The following is a 20954-nucleotide window of genomic DNA, read 5'->3' on the forward strand; positions in this document are numbered from 1 at the left end:
CAGGCATTCATGTTCCCTCAGACTTTTCCACCAGCTCCACCTCTACGTCCAAATTTCAGTTCATCCAAATACCTGTAAAATGATATCTCCATTAGCCTCAGCTGTTAGCCTATTTTGGTTTTATTTGCTAATCAGCTAATGTTAGCATGCTGGCTTATGCCAGCTAAACATTATCGTGTTAGCATTTATCACAGAGCTGCTAGCATGGCTTTAGAAAAAAATACAACAAACAGAAAAACTCTCAATTCATATCTCTGATTGGTGTTTCCTTCACATGATCAATCATGTGATCACTGGAGAAGTGCTGTGATTTTGGAATAGCGCTGGAAAAACATAGTTATTGTTTTTAATTCTGACAGTTGCGTTGTCACGTTTATATATTTGATGACTGAGTCGTGTGACAGTATGTGATGATAAAATGCATATACAGATTTTTGTGTGTCTGTCTTTATTGGTCCTTCCCAACTAATGTTATGCTCTTTGTGTCATAACAAATTTAACAGAGAACCCAGACAACGGATCCAGTTTGGATAGCACAAGTAAGTACTCTAACTTCTCAGTTGTTGCAGAAAAAAACTGTTTTATTTACCACATCTGTATCTTTTATTTTGAGTATAAAATTATTTAGATTTTCTGAAACCACTTCTCATTATCAGCAAATTGTTTCATATTAAAATAATTGCTTCAGTAGATAACGACACATTGTACATGTATGTGAAGTATTGAAATGTCTGACAGCACAGTAAAAAAAAAGTTGTTCCATGCATTGTTCCCTTTGTCCACTCAGATATTTTGGATCTGATTTCAGTTCTAATATGTACAGATGTGTTTGAGAAGTTTACATTTTATATTAAATTACACCAAGCCCCAGAATATACATATAGAGCTGGAAATATGAAGAATGTGTTGTCTAAACCAAGAGAAAAATTGTGAACCTTAAATTCAGTTCTGTCAAGAAAAACTTTACTTGATTTATTACTACTGTCATCATTCTCCCATGTTACCCAAAGTTCAAGATCAGTATGGAAGATAATATGGTTGAGTGGAGTAAAGGCGGTGCAGAAATTTGCACCTTTGAAAAAGTCAGAAATAAAACATGTGAAGGGAAGTACAAAGACAGAATATCCTTTGACTTTGGAAAAATCAAAACAGGAAATGCGTCTATTAAACTCTCCAGAGTGGAGCAGTCGGATAAAGGGGAGTACTGCTGTTGTATCATACGCGATAAGGAGATAAACTGCACCTCTGTGACTCTTGGTAAGCACATTAAAAAACACATTTACATTTTTCTGAACTAACATCATCACTGAATCTGTTTTTTATGATCATGTGACCCTGGTTTTTAGATAGGTAACGTGCCAGGGCCGTAGGTGTTGCGGGTTACAAGGCTTAATTATTCTTCCATTAGGACAGGGAGACTTTTATTTTCTCTCACTTACAGACAGTTCAATGTCGAGGCAACCGCACTCAACACGAGCAGGACTCCTTCTGTCTTTTTCCTTTTCCGGTCCCCCAGTCCCCACCAAAATAAAGGTCATGTGGGACCAACCTCATTCAGCCCAGAGAAGCTTATATCAACCTTTTAACCACTACATCTTCAAATCATCTATAAAACAAAACACTAAAGTGATAATAAAATATTATAGTCTAAATTAAATAATTAATAAAATTAACAATACCGTACAACTTAAACACCAAATAAAACCAATAACATCATGTAATATAATAAAATTAATTGCTAATGGCAAGAACATAAAATCCATAATTAAAAATAATAAACATATAATAAACTACACGGTTACAATCACATAACAACATTATGCTTCATGTTGATAAGTATAAATTATTACTGAATATAAAAGTCATTAGAAGACCCTTTACTGTCTTAGTGCTGAAATAACAAACCTATAGCCTGAAACAGTTTCAACAATAACAAGAACAACTAAGAATAAGTTGGTTCTTTTTTTGTAGTAGAATACTCATTGTAGACTCAATCTTCCACTTTACAGACAGCAACCAAACCAGATATGACGATGAAATGGATGTAATGTATTTACACTTTACTGTACCAGAAGTTAGTTGTTTGATTGGACGGATAGGTCTATCATTATGTAGAGGATGTGATTTATGAAAACAATAAAGGGGGGTATTTACATGTAAGTCATGTAACCTCTCAGAAAAAAACAGATTATTAGCATTTATTTACCCCATTTTTATCTTTTGTTTGGAGTGTTTTGAGCAGCCTGTTTAACTCCCCAAACTCAACTCAGCTTCTCTTCTATTCTTCCAGATACTACAACTGGAGGAGATTTTAATAATGGTGCTATTATTGGTGCTATTGTTGTTGCTGCTGGTCTTATTGCTGTTGTAGGATTGATCTGGTGGAAATGTAGGCCACGTAAGTCACTTATTTCTGCCTCCCATTTTTTGACATTAAACTCATTATAGTTCAGTTTGAATATGTTGAAACATGATATTTCTATCTACAGCGGTATACATCCATATTAATCTGCACAGTATTCTAGGAATTACTTTCCTAATTTCATGATTTACATCTGCTGCCAAACATTTAATGTCAAGACGGTAAGTTGTGTGTTCCTGATGTAGCGAGGAGTTTATGTCTGTTCATATTTAACTTATCTATTGGGGTCAAGACTCCGCAATTGGCTGATTTCATAGGAACTGTTTCATCAGTAGAAAGTATTCAGCCCAACATCACCAATCACACATTTGGCTCAGGGGATTTACAATCTGTACATTGATACACAGCCTCTATTATCAAAAAGATAAACTCTTCCTGAATCATTCCTTTAAAGGGAAAAAATGAAAGAAAGTTCCAGAAGAGCAACAGAGGATGTAGCAAAGTATACAACAGTGAAGAGTGAAAATCATCTGTCGATCCATACTCCTGATTGGTTATTCCTTCATGTGATCACTTGAGAGCTGAATGCAATCTTTGTCTAAGCGCAAACAACTCCATCTAATGACCTTTACCTTTATCTTTACCAAATGTTTCAGTTTTTATACTCACCTTTATTGTAGCCATCATGCACAGATTAGTAGAAAAATAATTGAAAATGTTGAACATGACAAAACATTACCAATCAATATAATTTGGGTTCTGCAGTGTTCTGTCTGGAGATACTCTTGATTTATTACTGTTAAACTGAATTAACTTAAAACAAAACTTCCATTATCTCACACAGGATGCTGCGGAGCACAGGTACAGCCAAAGCGCAGGGAGTCTTCATTTTCACTTGTGTTGAATGTTTTGCAGGTGGAGTCCAGTATTAAGCCAATTGTGTCATACATGTGGGATTTTCTAAAACACAAATAAGTCCCCTGTATTTAACAATTAAAAGCATTAACTTAAATCTTTATCTTTATTTTTTTAGCAGGAAAAAACAACAGTAATGTAAAACCACTATCTGTGGGCCTAACTCAGTTCAGAAAGTGTTTCCAGCAGCACCTGCGGTCAATAGAATGGTTTATAACACACTATAGTCAATCAGTCTTATAATGTACTTACCAGCAGTTAAGAAAATGTGCGTTTACTAATGTATAGTGTGTGAGTTTTTCTTTTAAATGACTCCTCTGCAGGGACACTAACTCTAGAAAGACTGCATGTTTTCAGCAAGGACTTAGCACATATGAGTGAAGAATGAAAAAACAGATGTTCTGTCAATCCATAGACCTGCTTGGCTATTAATTCATGTGATAAATCATGTGATCACTGAAAGCAGTCATTGTTTAGGCAACCAAGTAGCTCAACTCCACCTAAAAACAGCCCCATGTAACCATCATTATTCCCTTAACCAACTGTTAAAGCTCCCTTTCTCAACTATATTGTAGTCGCCATCCACAGATATTGTTAAAAAAGTAAAAAAATGAAAATGTTGACAGAGAACATGACAAAACATTGTCAATGAATGTAATTTGGGTTCTGTCCTTCATTGTCTCACACAAAGGATTCAGAGGTAGAGGAAACGGAGATGGATGATCGGAACACGACAGGGTAAGAAAGAAGCTCACTGTTGAATGTCATATACATCTTATTTTGTACATGAAACAAAACATTTGTGGCAGGTTTTAATGTGTATAATACTGGGTCAAAATAACAGATTCCTGCTGGATGAAGTTAACCCAATGTTACTCAAATACTGTACCTAAACCAGCTACAATGAATATTATCAGTACAGTACAGTAGATGCATTTTAAAAGTATCAACAGACTCAATGGCCTCTGGCAGGCCGCTCCAGAGCCGAGGGGCTGCTACAGGCTTTTCTCTCAATGAACGGGCCACTGCCAACATGCTGAGTAGGGAGGATCTGAAGGCGAGGATGGGGGTGATGTTGATGTGGTCTTTTAAACCTTGTCAGTAACCAGGCAGCAGGGTTTTGGATCAGTTATAGACAGGAAATGCCATGGTCAGTTACAGTAGTACAATATTCATATTCAGTCAGTGTGTAATGTGTTACTGTGTCGTAGTGATGAACCTACAGAGAATTATCAGAGACTCTGTAGCTCCTTTCAGCTTTTACGGAGCTTTATAGTTGAGTTTCAGCTCATTGTTTAGCTGTCTGGCTGCAACTTTACTGTTTTGGTTCATCTCAGTGTTTTATAGCATTGTTTTGGCTGCAGCAGGCAGCTGCTTTTAGAGAGAAAGAAGTAAAAACAAATGGTACACTACCTGCTCAACAGCAAATGGCAAACAGTTTTTGAGCTTTGTCATAAAAATGTATTGGGTTTTTTGTTTTTGTTTTAACAGTGTATCAGTCAGAAGGGACGTTTCACTGCAGAACATCTTTTGATACTTTTCATCACATGTTCATAATACTTTACATGCCTCCAGTCTCTTACTGGATATCTTTTGGATTTTATTGTATTGTTTGTTAATGGGCTCTCTGTATCCTCCCTACCACAGATACCAGGGACTGAGGCCAAGAGATCAACAGCCACAACAGCCTGAGAGCGTATATTAAAAGTCGGAGGATGTGGAACCTGACGATTAGCTAAAGAACAATGGTTCTTAGTGGTTTGTCAAGTATTGGGACTGATATTGGCTTTTAACCTCAACTTCCCACCAAACTACATATTTTGTTATTAATGAGTGACTGTTTCTCTTTCAAGCAGCTTTGACTATGACTGTAAAACTGTGAAAATCTAACTTTTGTGTAAATTTTAAATCTAAATCTTAATCTATTTGTAATATCTCCAGTACTGTAGGTTTAAGGCACTGCATGACAGTTGGAGATCTCCACCTACCAAAGTCTGGAGATTTCTTGAACGTTGGCGAAAATGGCCGCTAACAAACCTACTCCTCTTACACTTTGTTAAGGACACGCCTTATTAGAAATGATGCCCTTCCCCCGTCCTCCTCCACAGTGAAGGGTCACCCAAAAGACTTGCGTTGTCCTCAGTGTCGAGGAGTACGGCATTACAAAACTAACTGAGTTGGAGGCACTTTACATGTTTTTTATCCATTATGCAATACCATCAGGGAGGCATGTGTTCAGTCCAGTGTTGGAGAATAGGGAATAAAGGTGCAACAATGGGAGCATAAGAAGAATTAATACTCTTAAGTATTTTTTTAACTAACAGGTGCTTATTCTAATACTTTATAAAGGCGGTTAGGTTGTATATTATAGGTCAGTATGTGTCTGTTGTTTTATGCACTAATGAGCAGAACTGATCTCAGGTACATTTCAAGTCTTTCATTTCTTTTGGAGATGTAGAAGTTTTATTATGTGGGTTTTCTTATGACTAATAATTGTTTTTATTCATTATTAATTATTTGATTGATTAATGGTGCTTCACTTAAATTGTGATGTCTCTCTTTGCTGATTGTATTCCATTCTGATCATCTGTGTTTTTTCTTCTTTTTGTTGATTTTATGAACAAAAATATACATTTATCTCACTTTATAAACATTAAGAAAAATATACTGTTTTTTTATCTTTGTAAAAAGAAAAAAAAGAATTAAAAAGAAACATTTTTCTCAAACCTCTTTTGTCTTTGCTCCCATTTTTTACATTACTGTTACCAAAATGTGCTGTATTATTTAAAATGTTTAAATGTTTGCCTACGGATTACATATGGATTTAAAGATCAATCAATCAATCAATCAATCAATTAATCATCAATTCCTATCCATCAAGTTCTTATGTCAGTAAAAGCTTGTTGTCTTGTCATGTCTGAAGTGTTTGTCCTGCATATGCTCACATGTAAAAATCTGATTAGAAACCTGCATGTCAGACAGATCTGCATTATCCAGGTGAAATCTACCTGATGGAATCAGGTTTCTCTAATCCCCTACCCCGAATCTGAAAACCAGGTTTCTCCATTACATATTTAGAGAAAGCCAACTGTAACCAAGTCACTTAAATGCTGTCAAATGTCCTCATTGTCTCTCTGCAGGTGCATTTTACCACTTGTTATTTTAAAGTTAGTTAGTTCAACAGGACAGAGGAGCTAGATGAGTCGGGAGGATCTGGTATCATCTAATGTCTCAGAAAAAATATATAATAATCTTTATTTATATAGCATGTTCAAAACAAATGTTACAAAGTGCTTCACAAAGTAATAAAACAGAGCAGATTATAAAATAGTAGAGACAGAAAGAATAACTAGTAAACACAGAGCAGCGCTAATGTAGCTCAACAACAGAGATCACATGAGTAAAATAACATTAATTAAAAACAACACAGTAAAATCCTTTAAAAACTGAAAAAGATAAAAAAACAATCAGTTTTTAAAAAATGTTGACACTGATGTAGACAGGAACAATGAGGAGGACTTGATTGGAAACTTCAGGCTCATAGTCTGTCTTATATTCTTGGGACAGTTCAAGTTGGATTTTTAGAAAAAAACAGCAAAGCAGTAAAGAAGTCATCGCTGCAGATGATGAGAAGCTCTCTTCTTTTCTCTGGCTCGACCTGCAAAAGAACCAGAGATGAGAAAGTCTTTCTTTAGTGGAGTCAATTCAATTACATTTTTAAAAAACTAGAGTTTAAATCCACAGAAACAGCTTCTGCATCATTTGGTCAAAGCTTTACTACACCTGTCATCATTTTGACGAGCTATCATTGACCCTGAGGTTCAGGTAGGGGGCGTCAGTGCACAATGAACGCTTAGTTTTGCTCTTTGTTTTTTCATTTCCTGATATGTTGCTATGACAACCGGCTTAGTTAACCTCACACTTTCAACCACAATCATGGCCTCTGTTTCCACACAAAGTGGGTCAGCAGACTTTCAGTCTCACGATTACCAACCTATGTTTCTCTGGAGCAGTTTAACTTCACACAATCTGATCAAAGTCTGTTAGCCGTCTCACAATTGACCAATAAAATCACTGGATTTACAGCATCATTGTTCCTACAGTATCCCTACAGGGAGGGACCTAAGTACAAAGCTTTTAATATTAGTTTATTTTCTTACTCTGGAAGATTTTTAAAGACTTTGAGGGTCAGAAATAAAACTGGGACTTGACTGGAAGGGTTAACATATTCTGCTATTTTAGGGTTTTCGGAGATGTTCTTACCTCGAGCCCACCTCCGGTAAATGATTATACACACAATGAGGATGGCGTTGTAGAGGACTATCAGCAGGATGGTGCACACCAGCCTGGGCGTAGTCATGAGAGGAGAAGGCAGAGTGGGAGGAGGGTTTGTAGACTGAACTTCTGTGAGGAAAGAAATAAATATCTGAGTTTTTCTGTGATTCTGTCAGAATAGAAAAACAAAAATTCATCCATCGTGTACTGCTACGTGAATAGAGTAAAAGCACATTAACACTGGGTAACAACTCAGATCTTGTAAGTCCATTAAGTGTGAAAAGATGTGTCAAGTAAAATTCTTATCAATCTGTGTCAGACGTTGAGGCATTTCAATAACTAGAAAGACAAACTAGAAATGAATGAATGTGTGCAATGCATGTTAGTTGTGGGGTTGAAATGTTTGGAGAGTCTCATCCTATCACAAATATGCTGTATTTACTTCTCACGACCAGAAAACTCTGTGGAGACTGTCCTTTTGTGGGATGTTCACACTTGTAAAGGCCTTCATGAGACTCGGTCACTTGGAAGCTCATCTGTCCTGTAGGTTGAAGCAAAATTAATCCATCTGGTTTGTGGAATTTAGCCGGAAAATCTGAAGTTGAGTTCTCTGCGTATCTTTCCTTGTAGGAACAGCGAAGGGTCACTGTATCTCCTTCTCTTACAGGAAGTGCAGGACTCTCCAGGATCACGACGCCATCTGAAGTACAGAAAAATGACCATTGGTGATTGAATAAGACCGTTGTCTTATAAATAGTGCAAAGACAAAGCAAATATTCTATCTTTTGTTAATTCCCTTGAAAATACGAAATGACACTAAAAGAAAAGAAAAGTGCTGTTGTTCTCCATTATTAGTACTTGTAGCTTTCTTTAGATTTTCTCTCCTTCATACTTTAACAAATGACATTTTGAATGCAGGCCATACTTTCATATTGCAGGATTCCTAATTTTAAATGAAATGAAAATGATGTCAATACTTCTTCCACAGATTATACATTATAGCCTCCATTACTACTAAGCCAGAGGGCAGTTACTGTATGGCCAAAAAGACAAAATCACAAATGTGTTTGGGCTTTGTAGGGTGAAGGTAACAACAAGGTATGCACAGTATTGACTTTCACATTAAAGCTGCAAGAAAATGTGGCATTGCAAGCTTACTGTTGACTATGATGTCGATGACGTTGCTTCTCTCCCCACGCTCAGACTCACACCAGTAATGCCCACTGTCTGCTGTGTAGACACCCCTAATGGTACAGATGGACCCATTAAGGCGACCAAACTTGTCACCACATGAAACAAGTGACCTAGAGGAAGTGGTTCTCTTCACTGTCCAGTTGCTGGAGTTCCCCGGCGTTGCACAGCTCAGAGAGATGTACTCATATCGAAAGAACTGAGTTCTATCTGGATTTATGATCAGTGTGGCTGCTGTGGGTTCAAACAGGAGACGTCAGATGTTATTTTAAACCAGATTGTCTATAAACAGGAAACCTCATGTAAATTTTCTCATGAAAAGCGATGATGTGGTCAAACCTGTCCAAGTCAGCCTGTATCTGTCATTACATTGTAAAACCACCATCTACTTGCAGGCATAACTGATTGAACTTGCATGACAGTGATGTGACTTTAAATGTATACAATTTATTTAATATGCCCGTCAATCCAAACCTGACATTTTAATGCATGGTAGATGAAGGTGAGCTACATTATAGACAGACAATTATTTTATTTTCAGAAAAGGGAAATGTAATTTACCACACACAAAATATATACGTATATTCTCACTTACTTCCATTTGTGAAATCCCTGCTGTCTGTTGTTTGTGCCATCAGCTGATCACAAAAAGTGTAAGATAGTTGTAATAGCAACCCTGTGACATAATATAAACATTTAATTGGTCAATACTTTTTTGATTTCAAATTGTTCAAAGTATTTTGAAACTTTTACTAAGTTACCCATGATCTCTTCATCTAATCACCAGAACCTTTCAGTTAGACTCATGCTATTATACCAAGCAATTAAAGTATTAAAACATTGAAATAAGGTGAAGTGATGGAGAGTGAGAAAGAGCACTAAGGAGAGCACATTTCTCTTTTCCTTTTCTTTTCAGCTTGGAATTGGTTTCCAATCAAGACAAATTCACCTTTAAAGTAACATTTTCAAGCAAACTTTGAGTTATAGAATAATTCAAAAATCTTTCCATGTTACATAGTTGGGAGTACAAGTCTTAAGTCACTGCACAAAGCACAACTTCACTATGATGTTAGAAATAAAAGAAGAGGCTACCAGTGGACAAAAACAAGAGATGTAGAGGAATTATTTGAAAAAACAAATGTTCTCACAGATCAGTACGCAGAGTGATGAAGTCCTCATCTTGTCTCAATGCTGTTTGTGTTCCTCTCAGTAACTTTCGGCCAGGCGTCTTACCCACATCCTGAGTTCACACCGGATATAAAGCCCTGCAAGCAGAAGAAAGCCACACAGTGCTGAAACACATTCACTGTTCCCCACCGTTATGTTATGCTATGCTATGCTAAATCTACACTCAATACCCCATAATGACAAAGTGAAAGTTTTAGAAATAAATAAAAAAGCTCCATAGACGCCAACAGAAACATACCAGACATCACAGCAATATGGCAGGAAACACACAGTAGACAAGCAGAATGACCTTTTCATCTATTTTTACTTGTCATTTCCATTCAGCTGTGTGCTAACTAGAAGGTCCTTACAGAACATCAAGGGGGTAAACATAGGCTTTAGTAAGTGTTAAAGTGCAGACACATTAAAGGAAAACCAGTACAGGTCTGAATGTTAGATAGTGATCCTCCAGGATGACAATGCTGCCATCCACAGGGCATGAGGGGTCACTAAATGGTTTGATGTGTATGAAAATGAAAATGATGTGAATCATATGCTATGGTCTGCACAGTCACCACATTTCAACCTAATTGAACCCCCATGGGAGTTTGGAGACTGCAGAATCAATGCCAAGGTGCACTGAAGCTGTTCTGGCAGCACATGTGTCATTGTTCATATTTATTTTGTTTTACTGTAACTGTGAAGCCATTTATGTGCACAGCCTTTGGGTCGAAAACAAATTTCCCTATGGGGCCAAAAAAGTATATTACACACCATACTAAGATTCTTAATCTTTGACTTTCCTTTAATTTATCACCTGTCGGTACAACAGTAGCAAAGGACAGGTTCAGAATTGTTCAAGTCTCTCTTAAAACCACAGTCAGGAGCCACTGAAACCTGTTTTTCTTGCTTGAATCATGCCTCCTGTTCATACTGACCATTAGATGATTCCCTTCATAATGCACTTACAAGTAATGGGGAACAAAATCCACAGTCAAATCAAGTATATCTTTCAACGTTAGTGCCAAAATCCCTCTTTTTGTTACTACACTTCAGTCACAGCTCAACAGGGAAACACTAAGAGGGAATTTGAGTGTGATTGGTGAAATTATTTTATTTCACTGTGTTAGTATGGAGTCACTTCCATGTGTCTTGACCTCTTTGAAGCGTCAGTGTTGAAGATTATGACTTGGTGAGGAACACCATCTGCTGGTATGTTGACGAAACCACAACCAGCAGCAGACTATGTGTAATATGACACTGCAAAAGGAGAGTATCACTATTTGAATGTTTTTTAAATATAAAAAACTCCCTAAAGTCTGAATTGGCAGATACATTTCATAGGCAAGACGAAACGTGGTAAGTTTAATGGATATTTTTCAGTTATTAAACAACTGAAATGGTAAATTACCAAATACTGAACAACATACTTCAAACCATAGAGGGTTTTTTTTCTGTTTTTTCTTCAATAACTGTTCAACAACAGTTTTTGTCTTTTTGTTTCTTCTTCGCTTCTTATCAGTGCTTATACTTGTCATTCATCTTATTATTGACAATCTCTACAGTCCATTAATGAATCACTGTGAGTGTTGTAAAAAACAAACAGACAGCAAGTGAAACTGTTGCAGCAGTCTGGGCGTTGGCGGCAAACCTGTGCAGATAAAACAGGATTAGGGTTAGGGTTACATCTCTGCACTTAAATTTGTGTGTGTGCCCAGTTGGTTGATCTATCTACTGTACCTGTATGTGTGTGTGCATTTATGTCTGTCTGTTCTATATCTGATCAAACTCTCCCTGGCTGATTTTCAGTTAAAATTTGACGATTGACGTTTTGGAGGGAATCTGCACACTTTTAAGCATTAAGGGCCCCCACACACATACTCCTAGTCTTGCACATGCGCATAAACACGCTCCCTATACGTATGTGTGTGACGTAAAGGAGTTTTGTTTGGGATGGCCCAGGCGGGGAGTTCCAGTCCTCTGAAATGATGCCAACGTGGAAGTAATTTAAAACTGCATTCTATCAAAAGGCCACCAGGGGGCGACCGTTTTGGTGTCAAAAGGACTTCCGTCTCTATATAAGTCAATGGAGAATTCACCAACTTCTCACTTGATTTCTAACCTCAGTAAACGTTTTCAAAATGTGTTTATGGTCTCAATCGCTAGTTTAAAGCCTTCTTCAATGCAGTATGATGTTCATTTGTGAAATTTTGGCCTCCCTGATTTTATATTTGACGATAAAGCAGGGTATGCATTAGGGCGTGGCTACGTCGTGATTGACAGGTTGATTGGTTCACAGGTTCAGGAGGGCGCCTCATGCTCCTCCTAATGTCCATATGAGTAGAATCCGTGTTTTTTTTTTACCTGGCATGCACCGGATATTTTCAAGATGGCGCTTCCCAGATCCGAAACTATTCGCTTCCAAGCAGCAGTACACAAACCAATGGGTGACGTCACGGATGTTACGTCCATTTTATATACAGTCTATGGGTGAAACAAGGAGTCGATTCACATCTGTCCGCTGTACTTCTGCTTTGCACGGTCGACACTGTGCTTCGTGTGAAACAGTCTGCTGGATTTCACTACTACAAGAGAGGAATGGAGGATAACCAGGACTCAGAGATCTGCATTGTTAACTGCGTTAAAAAGGAAGAATCAGACTCAGTCGCTGTCACTATCGATACACAGGTCAGTGATCATGACTTCATTATAAAACTGGATTCATAACGAGACTAAAGACGAGAGGACGAGTCTCGTTGGTGTTCTAGGTTTATTGGTAGTTGTATTAACTGGTTGCATCCATGCATGTATTAAAAGAGCTTCATACCAGATCAAAAATGGCGCCCATTCATTCTCATAACAATTGATTGGCTGGCACATATCCCAAAAAAGTTTTTACCTTCCAGTCATACAAAATAAGACAATATTTTCTTAATGAAAGTGTTTATTTCTGAATTGACAAATCGTACAGGGGACCAAGCTACTTCACTACTGATGAAGAATTCATCCATCAGACGTAATTAGATATTTCCCACTCTCAGTTTATAGAGGACTGTTAAGTTTATCCACTAAATTGTTGTCTTAAAACATCATTACTGTATGGAGCTTCGTCAGGGGTCCAACTTGGTGGAAAAGTTCTGCAGGAGCTTTCATAATGCTTATATCCGAAGTTGTATTACTTCTCTTCAAAGTCAGTGTCTCATTTCCTTTCATTGTTGAAAAAATAATGTTTCCTAACATTACCAGCAATGTTTGGACTGATTTGAACAGATTTTCTGTCCCAAATAAGATTAAAAGAAAATTCATATTAAAAATGTAACCCAATACTATCCATGCATTCACAATTTTAGACCTGATGTTTTGCCTTTACTATTTACTGTACTTTTCTGCAAAATGGAAGTTAAAATCTTTTTCTCATATATGTAATTATGTTTGTATGCATTCAACTAACCTTTGGCCCAAATTTCCTTATTAGTCTGGGAGACTCATAAGGTCTAGGTCTCTATTGCTGTGTCTTTTGGGGAAACATTATATTAATCTTATCTTATCTTGCAGTAACTTGTCACTGGAAGACTGCAGTCTAGACCTGCTCGATGTGAAGAGTCCATCAAGAACTTTTCTTGTGATTTGGTGTTAAAAATGAAATAGAATTGAAGGTTAGGGAGTCTGTTGCATTATTTGGAAGAAATTGGACTGAACAAAACAATTTAGTGGTCAGTTAAATGTTTTTTAAAAATGTATTTATCTAATTATGTTGTTGTTTCTTGTTTGTTTAAGGGCATAGATAACTCACACTCAACCAACATAGTAGGTGGCAGTAATGCACCTCAACACTGGTTGCCAGTCGACATAAAACAGGAAAAAGAAGAAGAAGTAGAACAGTCCGTTAGTCAGGGAGGAGACTTGCAAGATATCACCGACCAGGATCACTCCAAGAGCGGAAAGGAGGAGAACCAGAACTCATGGGACCACACAAACAACCCTATTAATGCAGAAGAATCAGGCTCAACCTCTGCTACCACTGAAAAACAGGTCAGTGTTCATGACTTCATGATAAAGACCAGCTAAAGAGACTAAAGACAGAAAGATTTGAGAGTCTGTGTATCATCCGTTTATTCTGTTGTTGAAGAGAAAGTCAGAAAAAAGGAAACTAAAACACTTACTGTACACACCTTGTGTTCAGAGTTTTTCAGGCGTGAAAACTACAAAAAGGTTTCAGTGTTTCCCAATTCACCTAGTGATAATGGTAATGGTAATTTCCTCAGGTGAAAAACAGACTTAAAACCATTAAAACAAAATGTACTTCCCAGGAAAAAGAAAATCCTTTGAGGGTCTTTTAGTAAAACCAATTGCTGAAGAAACCAAAATGTTACATTTAACTTTGAACTGAAAACACCCTGAAATAGCAACGACTACAGTCTATGCCTTTGGTGACTCTTGGGTAACCATGGTTACGTTAGCTAACCAACATTGTTGTCACAGTAGTATCAGTTGCTTGTCCACACAAATATTAGGAGAGGTCTAGATTTATATACATAAATAAACAGTTACAAGGGATATAAAGCCCTACAAGCAGAAGAAACAAAACACCTTCACTGTTCTCCACCGTTATGTTATGCTATGTTAAAATCATTTAAATTATTTTTTTCTCTCAGCAATCTACACTCAATACCCCATATTGACAAAGTGAAAGTTTTAGAAATAAATAAAAAAAACTCCATAGACGCCAACAGAAACATACCAGACATCACAGCAATATGGCAGGAAACACACAGTAGACAAGCAGAATGACCTTTTCATCTATTTTTACTTCATGTCGTGTTTTCGTTATGACACCTGTAACAGTGTTGTTGTCATTTCCATTCAGCTGTGTGCTAACTAGAAGGTCCTCAGTGGATGCTTCTGAAGTTCAGAAACTTGCCATAGAAACATCAGTTTGCTGCTGGCGTCAATGTTTTCCTGAGCACATGCACTGGAATTTAGAATTCAGGCATTTAGATTGAACACCAGGAATACTGACTATTGACTTCTGGCTTGCCATGGATTGAAGCTATAGACTTTATATGATTTATACACAATTTTAAAGGTTTTGCAAATATGAAACCTCAATGGATGAAAAATTCTTGATAGAAAGAGTCATAATTGATCTTACATGCAGTTCAAGATGTCTTGTCTACAGTTTTACAGACATCTTTCTTACAATGGTGATCTATGGGGAAACGGAACAGAACATCCATGGGGTAATCATAGGCTTTAGTAAGTGTTAAAGTGCAGACACATTAAAGGAAAACCAGTACAGGTCTGAATGTTAGATAGTGATCATCCAGGATGACAATGCTGCCATCCACAGGGCATGAGGGGTCACTAAATGGTTTGATGTGTATGAAAATGAAAATGATCATATGCTATGGTCTGCACAGTCACCACATTTCAACCTAATTGAACCCCCATGGGAGTTTGGAGACTGCAGAATCAATGCCAAGGTGCACTGAAGCTGTTCTGGCAGCACATATGTCATTGTTCATATTTATTTTGTTTTACTGTAACTGTGAAGCCATTTATGTGCACTGCCTTTGGGTTGAAAACAAATTTCCCTATTGGGCCAATAAAGTATATTACACACCATACTAAGACACTTAATCTTTGACTTTCCTTTAATTTATCACCTGTCCGTACAACAGTAGCAAAGGAAAGATTCAGAATTGTTCAAGTCTCTCTTAAAACCACAGTCAAATGAACACTGAAACCTGTTTTTCTTGCTTGAATCATTCCCCCTGTTCATACTGACCATTAGATGATTCCCTTCATAATGCACTTACAAGTAATGGGGAACAAAATCCACAGTCAAATCAAGTATATCTTTCAACTTTAGTCTTTTTAGTGCCAAAATCCCTCTTTTTGTTACTACACTTCCATCACAGCTCAACAGGGAAACACTAAGAGGGAATTTGAGTGTGATTGGTGAAATGATTTGATTTCACTGTGGTAGTATGAAGTCACTTCCATGTGTCTTGACCTCTTTGAAGCGTCAGTGTTGAAGATTATGACTTGGTGAGGAACACCATCTGCTGGTATGTTGACGAAACTTGTCATTCATCTTATTATTGACAATCTCTACAGTCCATTAATGAATCACTGTGAGTGGTGTAAAAAACAAACAGACAGCAAGTGAAACTGCTGCAGCAGTCTGGGCGTTGGCAGCAAACCTGTGCAGATAAAACAGGATTAGGGTTAGGGTTACATCTCTGCACTTAAATTTGTGTGTGTGCATTTATGTCTGTCTGTTCTATATCTGATCAAACTCTCCCTGGCTGTTTTTCAGTTAAAATGTGACGATTGACGTTTTGGAGGGAATCTGCACACTTTGAAGCATTAAGGGCCCCCACACACATACTCCTAGTCTTGCACATGCGCATAAACACGCTCCCTATACGTATGTGTGTGACGTAAAGGAGTTTTGTTTGGGATGGCCCAGGCGGGGAGTTCCAGTCCTCTGAAATGATGCCAACGTGGAAGTAATTTAAAACTGCATTCTATCAAATGGCCACCAGGGGGCGACCGTTTTGGTGTCAAAAGGACTTCCGTCTCTATACAAGTCAATGGAGAATTCACCAACTTCTCACTTGATTTCTAACCTCAGTAAACGTTTTCAAAATGTGTTTATGGTGTCAATCGTTAGTTTAAAGCCTTCTTCAATGCAGTATGATGTTCATTTGTGAAATATTGGCCTCCCTGATTTTATATGTGACGATAAAGCAGGGTATGCATTAGGGCGTGGCTACGTCGTGATTGACAGGTTGATTGGTTCACAGGTCCAGGACCTGGCACAGGATTGGCTGGCACATATCCCAAAACAGTTTTTACCTTCCAGTCATACAAAATAAGACCCTATTTTCTTAATGAAAGTGTTTATTTCTGAATTGACAAATCGTACAGGGGACCAAGCTACTTCACTACTTATGAAGAATTCATCCATCAGACGTAATTAGATATTTCCCATTCTCAGTTTATAGAGGACTGTTAAGTTTATCCACTAAATTGTTGTCTTAAAACATCATTACTGTATGGAGCTTCGTCAGGGCTCCAACTTGGTGGAAAAGTTCTGCAGGAGCTTTCATAATGCTTATATCCGAAGTTTTATTACTTCTCTTCAAAGTCAGTGTCTCATTTCCTTTCATTGTTGAAAAAATAATGTTTCCTAACATTACCAGCACTGTTTGGACTGATTTGAACAGATTTTTTGTCCCAAATAAGATTAAAAGAAAATTCATATTAAAAATGTAACCGAATACTATCCATACATTCACAATTTTAGAACTGATGTTTTGCCTTTACTATTTACTGTACTTTTCTGCAAAATGGAAGTTAAAATCTTTTTCTCATATATGTAATTATGTTTGTATGCATTCAACTAACCTTTGGCCCAAATTTCCTTATTAGTCTGGGAGACTCATAAGGTCTAGGTCTCTATTGCTGTGTCTTTTGGGGAAACATTATATCTTATCTTAACGTTATCTAAACGTTATATCTTATCTTATCTTGCAGTGATTTGTCACTGGAAGAGTGCAGTCTAGACCTGCTCGATGTGAAGAGTTCATCAAGAACTTTTCTTGTGATTTGGTGTTATAAATTAAATGTAATTGAAGGTTAGGCAGTCTGTTCCATTATTGGACTGAACAAAACCATTTAGTGGTCAGTTAAATGTTTTTTTTAAATGTATTTATCTAATTATGTTGTTGTTTCTTGTTTGTTTAAGGGCATAGATAACTCACACTCAACCAACATAGTAGGTGGCAGTAATGCACCTCAACACTGGTTGCCAGTCGACATAAAACAGGAAAAAGAAGAAGAAGTAGAACAGTCCGTTAGTCAGGGAGGAGACTTGCAAGATATCACCGACCAGGATCACTCCAAGAGCGGAAAGGAGGAGAACCAGAACTCATGGGACCACACAAACAACCCTATTAATGCAGAAGAATCAGGCTCAACCTCTGCTACCACTGAAAAACAGGTCAGTGTTCATGACTTCATGATAAAGACCAGCTAAAGAGACTAAAGACAGAAAGATTTGAGAGTCTGTGTATCATCCGTTTATTCTGTTGTTGAAGAGAAAGTCAGAAAAAAGGAAACTAAAACACTTACACACCTTGTGTTTAGAGTTTTTCAGGCGTGAAAACTACAAAAAGGTTTCAGTGTTTCCCAATTCACCTAGTGATAATGCTAATGGTAATTTTCTCAGGTGAAAAACAGACTTAAAACCATTCAAACAAAATGTACTTCCCAGGAAAAAGAAAATCCTTTGAGGGTCTTTTAGTAAAACCAAATGCTGAAGAAACCAAAATGTTACATTTAACTTTGAACTGAAAACACCCTGAAATAGCAACGACTACAGTCTATGCCTTTGGTGACTCTTGGGTAACCATGGTTACGTTAGCTAACCAACATTGTTGACACAGTAGTATCAGTTGCTTGTTCACACAAATATTAGGAGAGGTCTAGATATCCTAACTTAGTCTGTGATTGGGGTCAAGCTTGAAAAACATCTACATTTCCCATAATGCAATTCTAATTATTGTTTTAGATCACTTGCTCCCACTTGTCATCTCACTTACTCACTCTTTCTCTGTATTTTTGTCTGTCATCATAGAAACCAAAAAGAAGAAACGGACTCAAACATCACCGCTGTAAACACTGTGACAAAGCCTTCACAACATTACAGTATTTACAGATTCATCAGAGAGTTCATACAGGAGAGAAACTTCATACCTGTGAACACTGTGGGAAAGCTTTCACTCAAGACAGTACTCTAAAAAAACACCAACTTATCCACTCTGGAGAGAAACCGTACTCTTGTGACCAATGTGGGAAAACATTCACTCAAGACAGTAATCTAAAAACCCACCAACGCACTCATAGTGGAGTGAAGCCACACAAGTGTGAGCAATGTGAGAGAAGTTTCTCTTCACGTAGTCATCTAAAACGCCACCAACGCATCCATACTGGAGAAAAACTGTACAGTTGTGAGTCATGTGGTAAAGCGTTCACTAGAGCTAGTAATCTAAAAGATCACAGACGTATTCACACTGGAGAGAAGCCCTACAGCTGTGACCAATGTGGGAAAACTTTCACTCAGGACAGTACTCTAAAAAAACACCAGCGTATCCACTCTGGAGAGAAACCGTACTCTTGTGACCAATGTGGGAAAACATTCACTCAAGACAGTAATCTAAAAACCCACCAACGCATTCATAGTGGAGTGAAGCCACACAAGTGTGAGCAATGTGGGAGAAGTTTCTCTTCACGTAGTCATCTAAAAAGCCACCAATGCATCCATACTGGAGAAAAACTGTACAGTTGTGAGTCATGTGGTAAAGCGTTCACTAGAGCTAGTAATCTAAAAGAGCACAGACGTATTCACACTGGAGAGAAGCCATACTGGTGTGAACAGTGTGGGAAAACTTTCAATACAGACCGTAATCTAAAAAGCCATGTGCGTATTCACACTGGAGAGAAGCCGTACTGGTGTGAGCAATGTGGGAAAACTTTTACTCATAGCGGTAGCTTAAAAAGCCACCAATGCAGTCACTCAGCATCGTGTTGAACATGTTTTAGAGGCAGGTTAGTGTCTCCTCTCAATGCCTTCAAAGGTTCCATTTGTAATAATTGTGAAGCCATTTACAAAGGTGCAGACTTGTCAGACTTAATTTTTGACGGAATTCACATTCACATTATGGAATGATTATAACCATTGTTTTGTTATCATGAAAGATGCAAAATTAAGTAAACCCATGAAATGAGTCTGAACACGTATAGCAATAGTTGTCTTCCCTTAGTTTGTCTATAATAATTTAGATTTTTTTGTTTTTAAGTACTGAAATGTACAGAAGAGTATTAGGGCCACTGGAGAAAAAAATTGAATTCTGAAAAAAAAAGTCAGAATTCTGACTTTAATCTTAGAATTCGGACTCTTTTTCCAAAACCTAAAAAAAATTAGGGAGGATTTTTTTTTTTTTTTTTTTTTGGAAAAAAATGAATAAAAAATTATTATTTGAAAACATGGAGGGAAAAAAATCCTCCCTAAAAAAAAAAAAGTAACATTTTTTTTAGGTTTCCATATTGTATGACATATTGTTTATTCTGAAAGTAATTTGTTTCAGTAAAATTACAATAAAAACTTGGGTTACATATATGGATACAGCACAGCATCTATTTGCATGTATTTATTTATTATGTGAGGATTGTTTAGGAATTGAAAACTGCACATGGGCCTGAAATATAAACCTAGGAGTTATAACAGAAGCAGGAAAAGTAAAAACTTTACATGACATGAAATATATGGTATATTTGTATATTATCATTTTTGTCTTATTTAATCTTTTTTTGATCAGCCGGTGTCACGGACATTAAAATCTCTTTTCCAAGAGAGACCTCAGTACAAAAAACGTTTATTAGACAAACACAAGCATCACACAGAAACTACACAACTACACAATAAACAAGGAATTAATACAAATAAATAAAAACAGTTACAAGAATCATAAAAACATCAGATAATAAAGCTTTAAAATACTTAAGTGGAATGTAAGGGGAGGGAGGGAGGAAAGGAAGGAAGGGAGGATGGGAGGAAGGAAAGGTAGGACGGAGGGAGGGAGGAAAAAAGGAAGGAGGGAGCGAGGGAAGGAGAAAGGAAAATAGGAAGGGAGGAAGGACGGAAAGAAAGAAGGAAGGGAGAAAGGAAAGGAAGGGAGGAGGGAGAGAGGGTTGAAGGGAGGAATGAAAGAAGGACGGAGGAAAGAAGGAAGGAAGGTAGGACGGAGGGAGGTAGGGAGAAAGAAAAAGAGGAAGGAGGGAAGGAAGGGAGGAAAGGAAGGAAAGAAGGATGGGAGGAAGGAAAGCAAGGAAGGTAGGACGGAGGGAGGGAGGAAAAAAGGAATGAGGGGAGGTAGTATATGGGATATTGAGGCCTTCATTAATGATGTGGCAATTTAAAAGGAAAGACTTGTATAAACTGTATACAACAAACTGTGTATAAACATTAAAAGGT

The 20954-nt window shown here is 37.3% G+C and overlaps 3 protein-coding genes across 4 annotated transcripts in view; 1 reads left to right on the forward strand and 2 right to left on the reverse strand.

Annotated features, from left to right (window-relative positions):
- The window catches only part of LOC134006179 (zinc finger protein 208-like), a 1001836-nt gene that overhangs the window by 431893 nt on the left and 548989 nt on the right, over positions 1–20954 (reverse strand). The window lies entirely within an intron of this gene.
- LOC134006205 (low affinity immunoglobulin gamma Fc region receptor II-like) lies at positions 6820–9940 on the reverse strand. 2 transcript variants are annotated; one of them, XM_062445294.1, is made up of 6 exons: positions 9892–9940; positions 9339–9419; positions 8711–8977; positions 7995–8252; positions 7541–7681; positions 6820–6935 (listed from the first exon to the last, which is right to left on the reverse strand). In XM_062445294.1, the coding sequence occupies exons 1-6, from the start codon at positions 9920–9922 to the stop codon at positions 6889–6891; spliced, it is 825 nt and encodes a 274-aa protein (XP_062301278.1). In that variant the 5' UTR covers positions 9923–9940; the 3' UTR covers positions 6820–6888. The 2 variants fall into 2 exon arrangements, with proteins under 2 accessions (XP_062301278.1, XP_062301279.1); XM_062445295.1 differs by having other exon boundaries at positions 9335–9419; positions 9892–9929.
- Positions 12509–19511, forward strand: LOC134006227 (zinc finger protein 501-like). Its single transcript, XM_062445316.1, has 5 exons — positions 12509–12598; positions 13688–13942; positions 17667–17921; positions 18558–18844; positions 18929–19511. The coding sequence occupies exons 1-5, from the start codon at positions 12509–12511 to the stop codon at positions 19509–19511; spliced, it is 1470 nt and encodes a 489-aa protein (XP_062301300.1).

Source organism: Scomber scombrus, chromosome 23 (genome assembly GCF_963691925.1).
Source record: "Scomber scombrus chromosome 23, fScoSco1.1, whole genome shotgun sequence".
Classification (NCBI taxonomy): Eukaryota; Metazoa; Chordata; class Actinopteri; order Scombriformes; family Scombridae; genus Scomber; species Scomber scombrus.